The sequence below is a fragment of the Gouania willdenowi genome, chromosome 16 (assembly GCF_900634775.1).
Source record: "Gouania willdenowi chromosome 16, fGouWil2.1, whole genome shotgun sequence".
Taxonomy (NCBI): domain Eukaryota; kingdom Metazoa; phylum Chordata; class Actinopteri; order Blenniiformes; family Gobiesocidae; genus Gouania; species Gouania willdenowi.
Window position 1 is genome coordinate 3414782 of NC_041059.1, and position 17199 is coordinate 3431980.

Here is a 17199-nt window from a genome sequence, read left to right on the forward strand (position 1 = left end):
TCACCGGAAGTACGAAAATAAAAGTGCAAACTGCAACCGTACAACTTTACATTTGGCGCCCTATAAGTAGAAGCCAGATCTGTACAAGGTATGGAAACAATAAATCAAACACACTATTATATATGTATAATATATAGATGTACTGTAATATATACATATATACCTTGTTTGTTTTGTAAATAAAATATAAAGAAAAAGAGGAAAAAAAGAAAAAACCACCATAACAATAACAGGAACTTCTGGTCAATAAAAAAGGAATTGAAAGAATATTTTAAAATATTAATAATAATAATAGCTGGCAAACGTGTGATTATATTATATATGTAAATAAATAGAAAAAAGACCAAATGAGCTAAAAAACCTGGCTATAATTAATTAAATAAATAATCAGTTTAAATAAATAATCATTAGTTTAAATCCTGACCATTGTTGCTACTTTAAGTGGAGACGACATTGTTTCGCCAGAAGCTTTTGAACCAAATTTAACGTACTTTAAAAAAAAAAAACATTGTTTTTTTTTTTTTTTTTACATCTAACATGAGTGAAGCTGTGTATTTATGTTGAACATCCATATGCGTTTGTTTTGCTGATGAATACTGTTTTATTTTGTTTGGGGAGTCATTGTTAAGGCATCACAAAGTCCACTTTGTGAGCCTGTGACTGTAAACTGGTCCTACCTGTTCACAGGTTTTCTCTCTCGTTTCTTCTTCCTGAACCGTGTGACCCATCCTACTTCTGTGCTCGAGACATGCCATGACTGGCCCTCAGGAAAAGTTGCTCAATCTTAATGTTTGACAAGAAGGAAGAAGCTGCTTGGTTTCAGACCACAGCACGCCTCTGTTTGCTTGTTTGCTGCCATCGTGAACAGATTTCAGATTCACTTCTAAGGAGAAACAGATAAAAGACACGATGGGTGAGTCAGCGTTATGACTTTTTATGACTTATTTTTAAACTTCTTTAGGAGTGGCAGAAAAAAACATCTATTATGTGCTTGATGTTAGAACTGCTGCTGTAGCCCAAGGTTTTGTTACAAGTAAATAACAGCTTTGGTTTATGTTAACATCATTTGGCATGGAGAGAATGTACATATCTGTTTAAAACAAAATATGAAAACATGATACAGTATTAGCAGGTCTGCCTGCATGGAAACACCTGGTGCTACACTATTTGTGAGTATGGACTGGACATCAGTGTATATGCTGTGTAAGCAGGGGTCAGAGGTCACTAGCTGTCTGGACAGCACCCGTTAGAGCAGCGATTCTCAACTGGCGGGTCGGGACCCAAAAGTAGGTCACGGACAGCTGGTCAAAAATAAATAAATACTTAATGTCTCCCATGTTGGACTTGTCTTTTATTTTGAAAGAAACTTTTCTTTTGACCGGCATGCTGTGAAATGACTGTTGCACTGGAAAATATATAGATTTATTTTTTAAAAAAAGATTATATATATGTGTGTGTTTTCAACACAAAAATAAATTTGGTTGGTTAAAAAAAAACAAAAAAAAAAAACAGTGGGTTGTGATTGAATGACCGTGGGAAAATGTGGGTCCCAGGTTGAGACCAGTTGAAACCCACTGCGTTAGAGGACTGTGTGTTGATGGAATGCCTCTGAAAGGTTAAGGGTCAGGTGGTGGAGATGAGGCTACATCTTAACCATAACATCACCCTTTGTGTTTGAATGTAATGTTGATGTTCTACTATAAAATCTGAGTTTTTAGTTCCTGTCTCTAGGTTTAGAGCTTTGTTCCTAGTGGTTAGGTTAACGCTATTATACAGTATACACTTTTGCAAATAAGTAGGATTTGACTTTAGCCTTAAAGGTGGAGAGGTTAGCAGCCTCCAGTACTAAGACTGGGAGCTGGTTCCAAAGGGGAGGAGCCTGGTAGCTGAACATTACGCCTTATTTCTGAAACGCGGTGATTACTGTTTGAATACATCAGCCTCTGTGCAAGCAAGGAATCCAACATTTTCTGCCCCGTTTCTACTTGCCCTGCAGAGGTTCTGGTGCTGGTGGACTTTGAGGGCACCATGGGCGACGAGCTCACAGTGAGGATGGGGGATGTGATCAAAAGTGTCACCAAGGCCAGTGACGAAGGATGGCTGTACGGGGAGCTGAGGGGCAAGAAAGGAATCTTCCCTGCCAGCTTTGTTAAGGTCTGACATCAATGCTATGAATGCAGTTCACGTTATGCTGTGTGTGTGTGTGTGTGTGTGTGTGTGTGTGTGTGTGTGTGTGTGTGTGTGTGTGTGTGTGTGTGTGTGTGTGTGTGTGTGTGTGTGTGTGTTCGTGTTTATCCTCACTCTCGTGTTGTTGTTTTTTCTGATTTATTGCAGGAGATTCCAGTCTATTTGAGGGGCGACAGCCAAAGGGAGCCACGGAGCATCAGAACAAGTACAAACTTCCAACATCAATGACAATAAGAAACAAATAAAAACAATTGTAATCAAATTGTTCCAAAAATATATAGAAATAATCCATCATAAAAGCATAAAAACAAATAATGTAATTTGATATATCTAGTATAAATACTGTATTTAGATATGAATGTAAAAGGCACACAAACACACACAAAAACCACATAATTTGACTTTTAAAATGTATATTAGATCATGTTTCTATATCTAACAGAACCAAAGTTATGGTTAGATTGAAATACAGATGGTGGCCATCTTGGATCTTGCTCTGAGCACACTTTGCGGTATTTTAAAATTTATCATTGAATTCCTTGACCCTGGAAACCTGTACTTTGTCAATGAGATCATATTTCTATGTCAAATAGAACCAAAGGCAATATGGATGGCGGCCATCTTGGATTTCTTGATTTTGAGCGGGAACCATTGGTTTGTCAGTGTGGATCCCATAAAAAATAGAGCATATTCAAAAACACCCATGTACACATTTTCATCTTAGGCTATTATTGCTACATATCTGCCGAGTTATATACGTAGGTTCTGTGTAAAATGTATCTACAATTGTGTGCATTTTGGAAGGAAATTGGCACTAAAACACCAAATTACAAACAAAAAAGTGCAGATACTAGTGTTCTTAAGGTCTGGTACTTTATTTATAAACAGGTTTTCATCAGTATTACGGTACCGTTAGATAAAGATGATGCGTTGGTTTATGTTCACATTCAGCAAAGAAGATGAAGCAAACCCGTAGATGTGAGGTGCTGTACGCCTATAAGCCCACGATTCAAGACGAGCTGGAGCTGGTACCTGGAGAAACTCTGGAGATCATCAGAGAGGTAGAATAATATTCATCTTTTTTCCTTAAACAAAATCAAACCTTAGGTTATCTGACAAAAATGACTGAGTGACTGTGTATACATTTATAGAAAATGCTTTCAATTGTTAGTGTGTTGTTTTAAAATCTAGAGTTGATGATGAAAAAGGTAAAACAATTGTGGAACAACTTTGCAGAACTGGTAATTTATTTTTAATCTGGTTCATTTTATCCTTTTGAACCAAATATTGAAACCCTCCGTACTACACACTACAAACTCAATGAGTATATACTGTCTACTATATACTATAAATATGATTATGATGATGAGCGTTCCCACTGAAGTATACTCCCAAGTTTCCCAAGATGCATTTGGAACCTACAGCGTTAAAAACCTTGTTCACACTAAGGCTAAATATCTCTGTGGATTTTATTTTGAAAAGGGGATGTTTGACTTTTAGCTTGAAGCAGCTCCTAGGACCATTTTACGTTCTGCTTGCAATGCATCATGGGACGGTTGAGTATGACTAGTGTGCCCACTGTGCATACTTAAAAAATGTCCAATATAGTATACATCTGGGTATTTCTCGCATACTCTTTCACTGATTCTCAAACTTTGGTACGTGTAACACTTGTGGTTTCCTATATTTAAACACTGTGTTAGTGTTCAAACCATGCGTAATGTTACAGTGGCCAACAATAATAAATATACAGTACTTGTTAAATAAAACCTCCGCCTTGTTTTTAATGAATACTTAGGCCTACTACGCTACTGTATTTTAATGTTGGTCATTATGGTGGTATGGTGGAGAACCAAGTATTTTCTAAGGTGGTACTTGGTATCTAATGTGAACGCACCACATGCTAACTATGACGTCAAACTTAGTATGAGTCGTACGTTAGTATGTCATTTACTCTCTTTAAAGTCCTTACTTTTAATTCTTCATTTCATTCACAAAATGTGTAATCTGTGTTTTTTGTTTAGTTTGCTTTTTGCCAAGCTTATTAACGTAATTCAATAACTATTTAAATGAACTGATGCTAACTGTAAGGCTAGCCGATGTAGCATTCCTCCCTGAAATGCATTTAAACTGGTCTGACTGGCTTCCAGTTCTTTACCTGAGAATTCTAATCTCCATCACAAGCTCACAATGAACATATTGAATAACCACGCTAACATGTACACCCCCCACACCCCGCCCCACAGATTGAAGATGGATGGTGGATGGGAATGAAAAACGGCAAAGTGGGAGCATTTCCCTCCAATTTTGTCAAAGAAGTGTTTGTTTCTCCCAAAGGTTGGTGACATAATCACACTTCAGAGACTTTTCTTCTTCTTTTTTTTTTTTTAAAATTGATACATTTGTTGCTCTAACACTTTGTTCCACAGAGGTAAAACACAACGAGAGCAAAGTCAGACCCAAACTCTCTAACGCAGTCTTCTCTCAGGAGGTGTGTATTTATTCATAAAGCATGTAACGGCGTCTCCACGTAATTTTACACTTTCATTTTCACTTCGGCTTTTGATCCTTTTTTGTTTTGTTTTCACAAAGATCGTTCGAAAAGTGAGCGTGAGGAACAAAGTGAAAAACAGTAAGTTCACAAACACACACACAAGTGACGCTATTATTGCTTTTGTTTGTGCATAATTGCATCTTAAATGTTGAATAATGCGATGCAACAGGCTAATCTGTGAATATTTACAACGTAGAACAACATGTTGGTTAAAATTAAACCATGATGCACAAAGCACAGAAAATTTAAGCTTTTTTAGGTGTGAAAATATAAATTAAATGTTGACTAAAGACACACCGATGACTTATTAATGACTTATTATTTGATTTTATTTTTTGGTGTGAAAAATGACACATTTTCACTGTCTACTTATTCAGTTCAATATTTAGATGAACCACAATTTATATAAAACCCATATTTATTCAGATTTTAAATAATTACTAATGTGGGAAATACTTTTTAAAAACAAAAAAGTTCATAAACTGGGATGAAAATAAAAAACTAACCAATTAAATCTAAAAAAAAATATAGGCAATAAACAAGAATAAACAATGATAAGCACATCCATATTCATACAAGAAGACATGCATAATATATAGTAACATATTAAATACATTGTTTTGTTTTATATTAATAGTTTTAAAATAAAGTACAATATTTGTTCCCCTTTTGAATTATTATTAATTGATATTTTTGGTGCTCTTACACTTAACAAATAATGTCGACCATTTGAGGAAAAATAAATAAATAAATAAACATTTGTTTGTTCAAATTAAACTACGATGCACTTTTTTCAGTGCAAAAATATGAATTAAATATTGACTAATCCAGTGCTACCATTAAGAGTGTCATAATTATGATTTTCAAAAAAAAAAAAAAAACCCAAAGCAATTATCAGATGAAAACATAGTATTTAAAATAACATTATTTTTCCTTTGAATCTAAACAAGTGAAACTATAGCCTCGACAGGCCATTAGTCATTCTCAACGTAGTGTTATTTATACCCTGACACATTGTTAATATGTGACATGTTGTAATTCCTGTACTTTTACCTGGTGGATCGTTTAAAGGTGTGGCTTTGTGTTGGTTTCCAGTAAACAGTCCTGATTGTTCTTTGAACTTTGCCTCGTGCGAAAGAGATCCTCAAAGTTTGCACGAGTCATGATAACTGACAAAAGCTTCTTTTTCTCGTCCTATGATGATGATGATGATGATGATGGTGGTATACCTCCTCAGCCGAGTACTGCCAGGCCCTATTTGACTATAACGCCAAAGCAGAAGATGAGCTGGAGATGAAAAAAGGCGATGTTATTACCATCACTCGTAAGGTTGGAGCACATTTTCTCAGCATTGCTTCACAGTTATTCAACCATGATGTCATTGTTCTGACAGATGGTTCAGTAAATGATGCCAGCAAGTGTATCAGGTTGTTGTTCTGGGTAAACCAGTTGTGTTACTTACAAGAAATTCCCACAGTGACGCAGTCAGAGAGACAAAGATGACATAACAGTTAGCAAAACACGTGTTTTCTGGGCAAGGCCAATTCATTTGTATAATACATTTCATACACAAGGCAATTCAATGTGCTTTACATGATTAAAGTTAAAAAACAACATTAAAATAAGCAGTAAAAACTTAAGGCTGACAATACGCTGTCATTATTATGACATGACACCTGTTATTAGCATGAATAAGGCTGTCATGAAGTGTTGTTTGTTACCCTAACCTTAACCCTAACCCCACTAGATCCCTCCAATTAACCCAAAAAATGCCAACATTGCCGTCATGACACCTTATTCATACTAATGACAGCGTAATGTCAGCCTTATGTATAAAACGTCAAGTCAAGTGTGACCAAATCATTGGGGAGAGATTTGTCTGGTCTCAACAATACTGACAAAGATACTCATTAGTTCTTTTTTTCAATTTTCACTTCTTTTTTTTTTTTTAGATTGTAACGTGTGTTTTTTTTTTTAAATTTTCCACATGTTTTTTTACATTTTCACATGTTTTCTTTAGATTTTCACGTGTTTTTTACATTTTCACGTGTTTTTTACATTTTCACGTGTTTTTCAGAAATGTCTCCAACACAAATTATGCATCTGAAAAATCTGAAAAATACATGTGAGAATTGTGGATGTATTGTGAATAATTTTGAGACAAATTTCTCCCCATATATTAAGGCTAAACAGAAGGGGTCCAAGAACAGAACCCTGAGGAACCCCCACATTACATTGTTAATCTGTCAGATTCAAAGTTTCCAATGCTTACAAATAAACTTCACTCCTCCTCGTAGGACTTAAAGGTATAGAGGAGGATTTTCCAAATGTTTAGTTAAGATACACCCTCTCCATTTTTTGAAAAAATGCACGTGCAACACTTTACCTGCTCCCAAGAGAGAACGCCTATTATGTGTGCGAGAGAGCGTGCAAGATCCCGGTGCGTGACATGTGCCAGGGCTTGCATCTCCAATCATAGCTTACATTAGGATAAACTTCTCTACTAATAACTACTGGGTTGATTATTGTCAAATCTGAATCAAAAGCATAGCACTACTCTCCTCTTCTGAGTCCGTACCCAGTTAGTGACTCTTTTAAACACTAGCTAGAAACGAGCACGTACGACAGTCTTACGTAAACCTGAATGATTGACAATTAGGAGGACCAATAGTCTTGATGATCCACCCACAATACCTTTAAACTATTGCAATACTTTTCCATTTAGTTCAACCCAACGTTTTCAATCTGTGACACAAATGTTATGTTCCACAGTGTTTTAGGAAAATGTAATATTAAGAAAGCCATGTTTTTCGGCTGACCCTTTATCAACCTTTAGTTTAATCTTCTTCTCCCCAGTGACAGAATGATGTTTCTCTTTAATCTCCTTCTGCAGGAAACAGACGATGAGGGATGGTGGGAGGGAGAGCTGAGGGGGCGTTGCGGCTTCTTTCCTGATAACTTTGTCATGGTGATCCCACCAGTGGACACTCTGAATGTAAGTGAACTCAACACACAACCTCACAACCTAAAGAAGTTTGTAGGACTGGAGCTTGAGACTGACTGCTTCGCCATGAAACCATGGGCGTGCTTCATGGTAACTGTCATATCACCATAAATGTTTTCTGTTATTTTACCAAGTTGGAAAAGCTGCAGCTGACTCAATGACTCAGGCTCGTTTCTAAACATCCTCTATTTTGGAATTACTCAGATATTCCCCCTAATGGAAACACTGTAGAATAGAAATGTCTTTATTCAGTCATACAAGCCAACCTGTTAAGTTTTCTGTTTCTTCTTCTCCAGCCCGAGACCATGAGCCAACTGCCTGCTCGGAACGTCAACCACAATAATCCAGGTAGGAAAGCAGTGGTTTGACAGTTTGACAGTTTGACATCATGCGACAGTGCGGCGGTTTCTTTCCACAGAGTGAATTTTAAAGTGATCCTGCACTGTTTTTACAAGTTTGGCCTTTTAGAGAATCTATGCATAACAAAACACATTATTATGCACCATATTCATTTTATTGTTTTTTTTAAAATGGGACTACTATTCCTAGTATTACATGGAAATAGTAATTCCAAATTGAGGCTTACATGGAAAACACGTTCATTCGCATTTATTTAATTCACCTTTAGGTCTGAGTGTTGAGAAGCGTTCTGATTGGACAAAACCATTTCTTTTTGGCTACAACTTAGAAGACCACATAATAAGTAATACTTTTATTTTGATTGTATTTCTGAAGCAGCAGCTCGACAATAACACACTGTTTCACTTTGACGACCATATTTTGGCAAATCATAGCCAGCGGTTAATGCAGCTGCTCTACCTCCATCTACAGGGTTTTATGTGGAAGGAGAACTTTATGATGACTCGCCCATCATTAGTGAAACTCTGTGTCCAGGCTTCATGTCTTCAATGAAGTCTGTTTTGTTTGCCGATGTCCGTGGATGTCCACGTGTTTATTCTTCCGTCCATCCGCTCTTTTCATTATATCCATCTCTTCTAAGGCTCTTATTAAATGAACTGTTTTGACTCCAGTACCGGTGGCCATCTTGGATTATGTCTTCACCAGCGCATCATCGCAAGAGGACGAGCATGCTCAGAACTACCGGAATTAATTTAAAGCAGAATTAAATGTAAACAAGATCAAGGAATTATTCCATTTGTAATTAAAATTTGAATAAACTAGCCACTTAATTCGAATTTAAGTTTAATTCAGAATGGGCATTTTCATTCAAAATTAAGTGTTTACAAGGTCAGTTTAAAGAGGATTTAACTTTCATTCTGAATTAAAGGGGGAATTAAAGTTCACAAGGAAATTATGGCCAATATAGAGAAAAAGTCCACAGATTGGTCGCTTTGCAACCTTAGTCATTTTCTTAGTTTTAAATGAAGAAAATCACAAACCATAACCTGGACACTAGATGAACTTTCATGGAAGCCATTATAAAATAGAAAACAATAATATCAGTATAAAATATAGAATTTTGCAAACTTTTTCATGATAGTACAGAACGTAGAAAGGAAGCAGTGAGATCCTTATAAAGAGCATCTTGAAAACCAAATTCGATGTTTCCCACGCTTTTATCAAACTGCTGCAGGAGTAGGTTCCCACTACCAGTATGAATACCTATAAAACAATTAGGGCAATGGTTGCCACCTCAAGAACAATGACTAGTCATCTTCTTCACATTGTTACAGCCTTTCCACCACAATCACTGACAAGAACTTTGCAGGAAGTCTTTGACTACAATAGGAAGCAGGGGGATGGTTACATTGGTCATGTGACTTACTTAGAGAGTCTTGGAGAAAACAAGGGGGTAAAAGGGGGCAGCTCGATCTGTGATTTTCACAGACAGAAGTCGACCAGCTTCTTCTTCTGTGGATGTAGCTTTAAAAAAGGGAAGGTTTGCACCATGCTTTGATGAATAAGGTAGGCGCCCTGCGTTATTTATGACACTAGTTATTCTCATTAGCCTCTAGACATGCAGCAGTATTCATATAATATTAGACTCCATGTCAGGGATGTACTAACTATATTTTATTAAAAATAAAACTGGATTGCAAGTATTTTTCTGAGCAGCCTAATATACAGAAAAAAAGAATATATAATTCTACAGGATACTATTTTAAATACCAAGTTGTTATAAGTGGATGTAATCAAATTTTTATGTCATTTGATTAAATTCTAGTTTTAGTCAACTAAAATCACATTGATTCAAAAACCTCTACAGCAGGGGCGTCAAACTCAATAATAGTTCAGGGGGCCAAATATAAATTAAGATTTTAGGCGGGAAAATGAGCAATTTCAATGATAATTTCCCCAAGTTTGTAATTGATACATAAAGTATGTAAAGGCGCAGAAAATTATCCAAGCAATAAGTCTCTAATTTTATTGATTTTGTGACAAATTTTTATTTAATTTCGGGAAATTATGAGAAATAATTTCAGAAAATTGCGATCCTCCAGTTGGCATAACTATGTTGAGAAATTCCAAATCCATTAAACTACTTGTCAGTCTGTCTTATTACGTCACACACTGCGGGACTTCAGACTTACACAATTTCAACCTAATTTTGTCTCAAAAACACCAGATGCAGTTGATTTATGATAGCAGTATATTTTATTATTTTATCATGCATTTATTTTTATTTATTTTGTTTATCTATTGCCAGAAATGCCTATGGTTTTGATTCAATTTAGTTTAATTCCAGTTTTAAGAAGCTGACATTTCTTTTAATTAAGTATTTCTCTTTTCTTTTTTTTTTGTCTAATTTTCTTCAATTGAAAAGTTTTGTTGAAAAAAGTTACAAGTAAAAATATTTGTCAATTAAATTATGATGATTGTGAATGTAATCTGCTTTTACTCTGAAATGGACCAATTGGCTGCACGAGTGTAAAGAATAAAACATATTCATCAAGCACCATTTTTTATAATCTACAATTTCTTTTCATTTCTCCAGTAAAACCTGAGGCACCAGCAATGGAGAGAAACGGCTTGGCGAAAACAAAAAGTATGAACAATATCTAATATTTTCACATTTATTTAAATTTTGGATTATCGGTGCTTCTTTACGTGCTTTTTCCAATCGTATTTTGAGAATAAATAGTGTTTTTAATGGATACAAAGAGCTGTTGTTTTGATGGTATCTTTCCTCACAGATGACAAACCAGAGTCAAAGGATCTGAGAAGCAATCCTCCGACTAAGGTCAAGCTGCCGTCGCTCAACAAACCAAATCCACCTGCGGTTCAAATCAAACCAAACAAAGCTTTACCAAAGTGAGTGCGTTTTACTACTAAACTATCTGATACTCCAAACTCCTGCTCCACAACACACACACATACTGTATGTGGTGCCCTGGTCACTGCATGTTTAGTCGACATATTTTGACAATTTAGCTCACGTTCCTCACATTCAGCTCGTTTTTCTTTCATTTGAGACAAACATTCATGTAAAACAGCATGTTCTATAACATTGTTAAAAATGTGTACACATGAAAAATAAATCTTAATGTAAATGTTAAATCTAAATGTAAAAGTCGAATATAAATGTTGAATCTGAATCTAAATGTTAATGTTGAATCCAAATCTAAATGTTGAATGTCAATGTAAATCTAAATGCTAAATCCAAATGTTAAATCTGAATCTAAAAGTAAATTTTGAACCCAAATCTAAATGTTGAATGTCAATGTAAATCTAAATGTTAAATCTAAATGTTGAACATGTAGATTTAATATTTAGATTTAGATTTAACATTAAATATAAATGTTGAACGTTTAGATTTACATTTTTATTTACATTTATAATTTAGATTCAACATTTATATTTAGATTGAACATTCAGATTTACATTTAACATTTAGATTTACCAATTAATCCAAATATTAAATCTAAATGTTGAACATTTAGATTTAACATTTATATTTACATTTATAATTTAGATTTAAATTCAACATTTAGATTTAGATTTAACAATCTGATTGACATTTTTAACATTTAGATTTAACATTAAATCTAAATATTAAATATAAATGTTAAACATTTAGATTTACATTTAACATTAAAACTAAATGGTAAATCTAAATGTGGAACATTTAGATTAGTTTTGCAGCAGCAGAATTAATGCTGTGTGATGGTAAAGCTTTTAGTTGCTAGTTATGTGGCGCTCTAAGAGTAGAACACTGGGATAGGTTGCATTTAGTGCTTCAGTGGAAACAGTGGATGAGTCAGATCAGGCAGATGGAGATGAGTGCAGCGTATTTCCTGTTTCCTGAGTCTACACTCACACACACACACACACACTGCAGTAAGAAAACACACATCTCTTGTCTGGGGAGGCTGCTAATGCAGGGCTAAGAAACCTCTGCATGTTCTCGGATTCACCTTCAAGTTCAAATAACTCACATCTACCTTTTTAGTCTGTTAACAAACACAGGATTATTTTGATTGAAGCGACACTAAACAATCACTTCCTGTTCACTGAAAATTAAAACAACACTCAAACAACACACAGACACTTGAAGGGTAGCTGTACCAAAGATGTATAATGTGTTTAGTGTATTAAATGTCACTAAACAAGATATCTGCACATTTATTTTCTTTGAACTATTCCATTTACCTTCTCAAGAAATCACGTGCAGCGTTTACATTGAGTCACACCTGATTTCTCAGATTTTCCTCCTTATTTAGGCTTTTGTAGTGAAGGTCCCTTAGGAGAGCTCTTCTTCTCTGCTTCATTGTCGACTACCAAACCGCAGAGTTGGAACTGTCGCCCCCTGCAGATTTCCTCTCCTGACTGTTTGGACACAGTTTTCAGACAAAGTATGACAGCTCATAAGCTGTTCCCACACTGTAAGACGTAGACAACAGTACAGTAGGTGTTTTTCTGACTGCATTGCACAAAGATTGTGGGAAATTTCCATTTGGCCACTGATGTTAAACAAAGAGTGTTGAGGAAACATCTCTGAGAACACTTTATACTTTCACTTCATCGTTCAGCTGCAGCTGGAAGTCTTTAGCCCGACCACAAACATCTGCACCGATCTTAATCTGTCTGTCTCACGCTGCTCGCTGTCGAACCTGGTGTTTCAGAAAGTGTGATAAAGTGTTGCTGCATGCGCTGACATTCCTAATGGTTCTTAAATAGTAGAACTGCCATTGTTTATTTTCTCCCAGTAAAGTGAAGTGGATAAGTGTGTTCCCTTTGAAGCCCACTCACTATCTTTGGCCTTCTGTTGTTTGATTTTTACATTTTCAGTCGAACCAGCAGTGACTCGGCTCCTCCTCCTTCACCAAAACCAAACAATCACAAAAGTGGAGACACATTTGATGGAGTCGATGTGCAGACGGAGAAGTTAAGTCATCCTACAGCAAACAGAGCCAAACCACCACAGAGGAGACCCCCATCAGGACCCCATACAGGACCTGCACCAGTATGCCTCCTTTACTGCTTAGTCATTATATTTAATCACTTCTTATAATAACAGATTGAGTTATGGGAAATGTGCTTGCTCCAGCCACTAGGGGGCCACATGTGTCATATGTGACAGAGGATACAGGAGCTGGGTTGCCAGATAGAGTTGATAATTCTCCCTTCATTAACTGTCCAAAATCCACCAAAATGTAGTTTACATGTAGTTTACATGGCCTTCTTCTGAGACACTAATCCAGTGGTTCCAAAGCTGGGGGGCGCATCCCCAGGGCAGGGGTTCTTTTTACCCTTTTTTTTTTTTTTTGCAAATATACCAAACTTGCCATATTTGAACCTGTTTTAATCACTTTTTTGTGCCATGTTTTTGCTTCTTTTAGTACATTTTTGGTAGATTGCTCCCAATGCCTTTCTGGCACATTTTTCCCACTTTCAAGACATTAGCAGCCCTAATAAACCCTTTCCACCACTTTTCCACCTAATGTTGCATATGTTGACCCATTATTGTCACTTTTAACCTCTTTTCACCACGTTTCGTGTTTTTTTTTTTTTTACCACAATCACAATTTTTCATGCTGGCTTAAACTAATTGTTCCTACTTTTTTAAATTAAATTACCAAACACTCCCCCTCCCCCATTTCTGCAATTTTTAAGCCAATTTTGACACTTTGAACCCTTTTTACCACTTTTTCTGTCTGTTTTTGTCCACTCTAATTTGCAACTTTTAACCAATTTCTGTGGTTTTTAAACTCCCATTTCACCACCTTTTCCACCATTTTTGGTCACTTTCAAACCATTTTATTTGTGATTAAAACACAGATTTAGATCTTTAAGATGACTATATACTATGGTGCAACAGAAAAAGTTTGCCAACCACCGCTCTATTCCCAACCTGGCAACACAGCATCCGTATCGATACTTTTCTCACAAAGTCACATCTCATTTTTCTATAAAGTACTTAGTTTATTTTTATTCCCATTTATGTATTCATTATATAAAATAGAAAACAGGAGGACAAATGGCTTTATTTTTCATTTCTTTTTATTTTTATTATATGCTACTTTGTTGTTTAGCTCATGAGCTGATTCTGATTTGTCATCACAGAGCGCTCTGGACCAGACTGAAACAGAACCAAAGAAGGACCAAACAGACAAACTTCAGAAGGTTGGTTCCACCTAAAATGTCACAGTAATAGTTTTATGTAGATGTTCATTAACAAAAACCCTCCAACCCATGAAGGGTCCAGAAAACCCACTTTCATCAACAGCTAAACCAGAGCATCCACCCAAGTCTTCGCCTCCAACCCGACCGACTCCGCCCAAGATAACAGTGGAGGGTGAACCTGTGACCAACAAAGATGGGTTGACGGTTGAAAGCCTTCAGGCTGAGATCAAAGAACTACAGATGGCCCTGGAACTGTTTCAGACACGGCATGAGTGAGTTCTGCTGGTCAGGAACTAAACCCTGCTTTACTTTGCTCTTCAAAGGATGAAGGAAAAGGAAATTTATTGGCCGGATTTTCCATATTTTCCTGTCCTCAGATGTTTCTATGACTTGTTCTGACTAATGGGTGAATCACCGTGGATGAGGTCCTATGTTCCAAATGTCAAATTAATTTCAGTGAATAGGGAACAGTTTGATCTCTTTTGGGATGCAGAATTTTGGCGAGAAACCAAGCACATTAATTCTACATTAATGTGCCCTAGTTTGTACTTCAATGTATAAATGTTACAGGCAACGACAATAACCAGGAACTAAGTGACAAATATACTGTATGTCCCTGCAGGAGCGTCACAAATTTGATGATCCCAAACTCCGCCCCTCTCTATAAGGGCCTAGTTTGGTTTTTATCCTTTGTTCTTATCTCACTTCTCATCTAAACATGATGGCGCCAAAAACAGCTGCAACTACCAAGTTATATTATATTATATTATATTCCTTGTACTGTTCTAAACTGTACCTGGAAAATAAAATCCTTTCTGATTCTGATTCTCAGATGTTTGCGTAATTTTGTGGAATTTTGCAGTAAAATTTGTGAGAAATTGCAAAGTCATTTCTTGGCATTTCAACAAATGGACGGTGCACTTTGGTCTCAAATAATTCGGTTTTTCACAAATTGTACCATTACTATTCAAATAAACACCCTGTAAAATTTTAGTTTGATCGGATCAATACTTTTAGTGAGGTGTAAATGTGTGGATTTTTGCGCATCTTTATTTTTCTTCCATTTCAGCTTCTAATATCTCAGGAACTACATCACATAGGAAACTGAAATTTGGTATAATAATACAGCTCCACCTACTCTCTCAGAATAAACAACAACATCTGCTATACATCCTATCTGGTGGACATGCCAGCTTCTCAAAATAGTAAAAAAGTTAGTGGTTTGGACCTTCAGTAAACAACTTAACATATGTCTCAGCTTCCTTTAATTTAATCAGCTTAGAGCTATGAACATAGACTGTTCACATCACTAATGATTAGTCACATATATGCATTGGTTCTTGGCTCACACGCTCTGGAAATATGAAAAAAAAATACTTTTTATTATTTTCATTAACTTATAACTGCATGTGAGAAAGTAAGAAAGAATTTAATCTCTGTTTTAATTAACAGTATAAAGATTTCTCTTTCTTGGGACATAAAACAAATGTTCTTTATGCAAATTTCAGAAAAACTTATTTTATATATTTCATATTGTTATTTATTGTTTTCTTATTAAATATAAAACCTTAATGCTTCCTCACAGTGTCAAATTAAATATCTTTTGCAGCGTTCTTTAATATTTTGCATCTTTGATTTGACTTCAGCCTGTGTTTGAATCTCATTTGAACAGGCGAGACATGCAGGAAGTGAAAGAAGAACTGAAGGAGGAGAGAAACAAACGACTGGCACTGCAGGTCACATTGATTTAGCAAACGTTTACACAGAAAGCAGAGAACGCACGTGACTTACAGGTTCTCTTTGTTCCCCACACAGGATGAGGTGAAGAACTTAAAGACCAAGCAGTGATGCTATTTCAGAAAAGATGGACTGTAGTGATGAATCGACTCCTGTTGAACGTGTGGAGTGAGAAGAAACACACGAGAGCCTAAACCAGATCCTTTGAGGAACTTAAAACAACAAATTGTTGCATTTTTTAAAAAGCTGTTTTTAAATGTTCAGATGTATTTTTTAATTTGTGACCACGTATAACACGTCAACAGGGATTAAGAGGTTCTACTGTCATTACTTTGGTTTTGACATCATTTTTTGGGGCGTTCTGTTGTTTTCTATCATTCTGAATGTTTTGTAATATTACATTATGAGAATGTAACGCTTTTATTATCCACTAGAGGACACTGTGTATCTGTTCCCCTACTCTGAGAAAAACCTGGGCATTCTGTTAATGCAGGATAGAGGGTACAGTTTGTAACACAACAGAACAAATATAGATAAAGAACTTCGTATATGTATTACATACATTTAAGAGTGGAATTATGATAACGTTATAAAATACAAGCACAGTCGTTTTCTTTGTTTTATGAGATAAAGTTGATGTTAAAACCTGTTCTTGCAGCAAAAAATCTTTTGTAATTATTTTGCAGTAAAGTGAAGAAAAAAGGATCAGTATATGATCAAAGCACTGTTTATATGAACCGGCGATAACAACACTATATACTTGTCACAATAGTAGGAGAGGCACCAGGCTGGTGGTGGAGCACATCTGCACAAACATCTGGAGTTTATCAGGAGTCGGGTGCTGAAGGTCCATGGGAACATGCTATTTTTAAAAGCTCTGCTGAATAATTATCCTCCCTCAGAGAAAGGCTGGGAGTAAACAAACAAAGAATCCCTTCATGAAAAATAGCATAAAAAAAATAGGAGAGAATAATTTGGCTTAAAGCTGTGGTATGTAAGTTTTTTTTTGGTTTCATCACATTTTTGCATATTGTGATCCAAAGTGTTCTGAAAGAACAGTGTAAATAAGAGCTTTAGAAATCTAGGAATAGGACACGACCTTTCAGCCAATCAGAGATTTTTTTTTACAAAC

General features: G+C 35.8%; 1 protein-coding gene across 1 annotated transcript; it reads left to right on the forward strand.

Moving 5' to 3' along the window:
- The first annotated feature begins 745 nt into the window (after positions 1-745).
- sh3d21 (SH3 domain containing 21) lies at positions 746-16624 on the forward strand. Its single transcript, XM_028471618.1, has 17 exons — positions 746-913; positions 1997-2154; positions 2335-2392; positions 3139-3248; positions 4434-4524; positions 4617-4678; positions 4780-4819; positions 5979-6070; positions 7635-7736; positions 8042-8093; positions 10702-10752; positions 10901-11018; positions 12996-13170; positions 14271-14330; positions 14406-14602; positions 16003-16066; positions 16146-16624. The coding sequence occupies exons 1-17, from the start codon at positions 910-912 to the stop codon at positions 16176-16178; spliced, it is 1467 nt and encodes a 488-aa protein (XP_028327419.1). The 5' UTR covers positions 746-909; the 3' UTR covers positions 16179-16624.
- Positions 16625-17199: the final 575 nt, after the last annotated feature.

Coding starts and splice junctions, on each gene's coding strand:
- sh3d21 (XM_028471618.1), top strand. Junction 4,525..4,616: donor AGTGTTTGTTTCTCCCAAAG/GTTGGTGACATA, acceptor TTTGTTCCACAG/AGGTAAAACACAACGAGAGC. Junction 7,737..8,041: donor CACCAGTGGACACTCTGAAT/GTAAGTGAACTC, acceptor CTTCTTCTCCAG/CCCGAGACCATGAGCCAACT.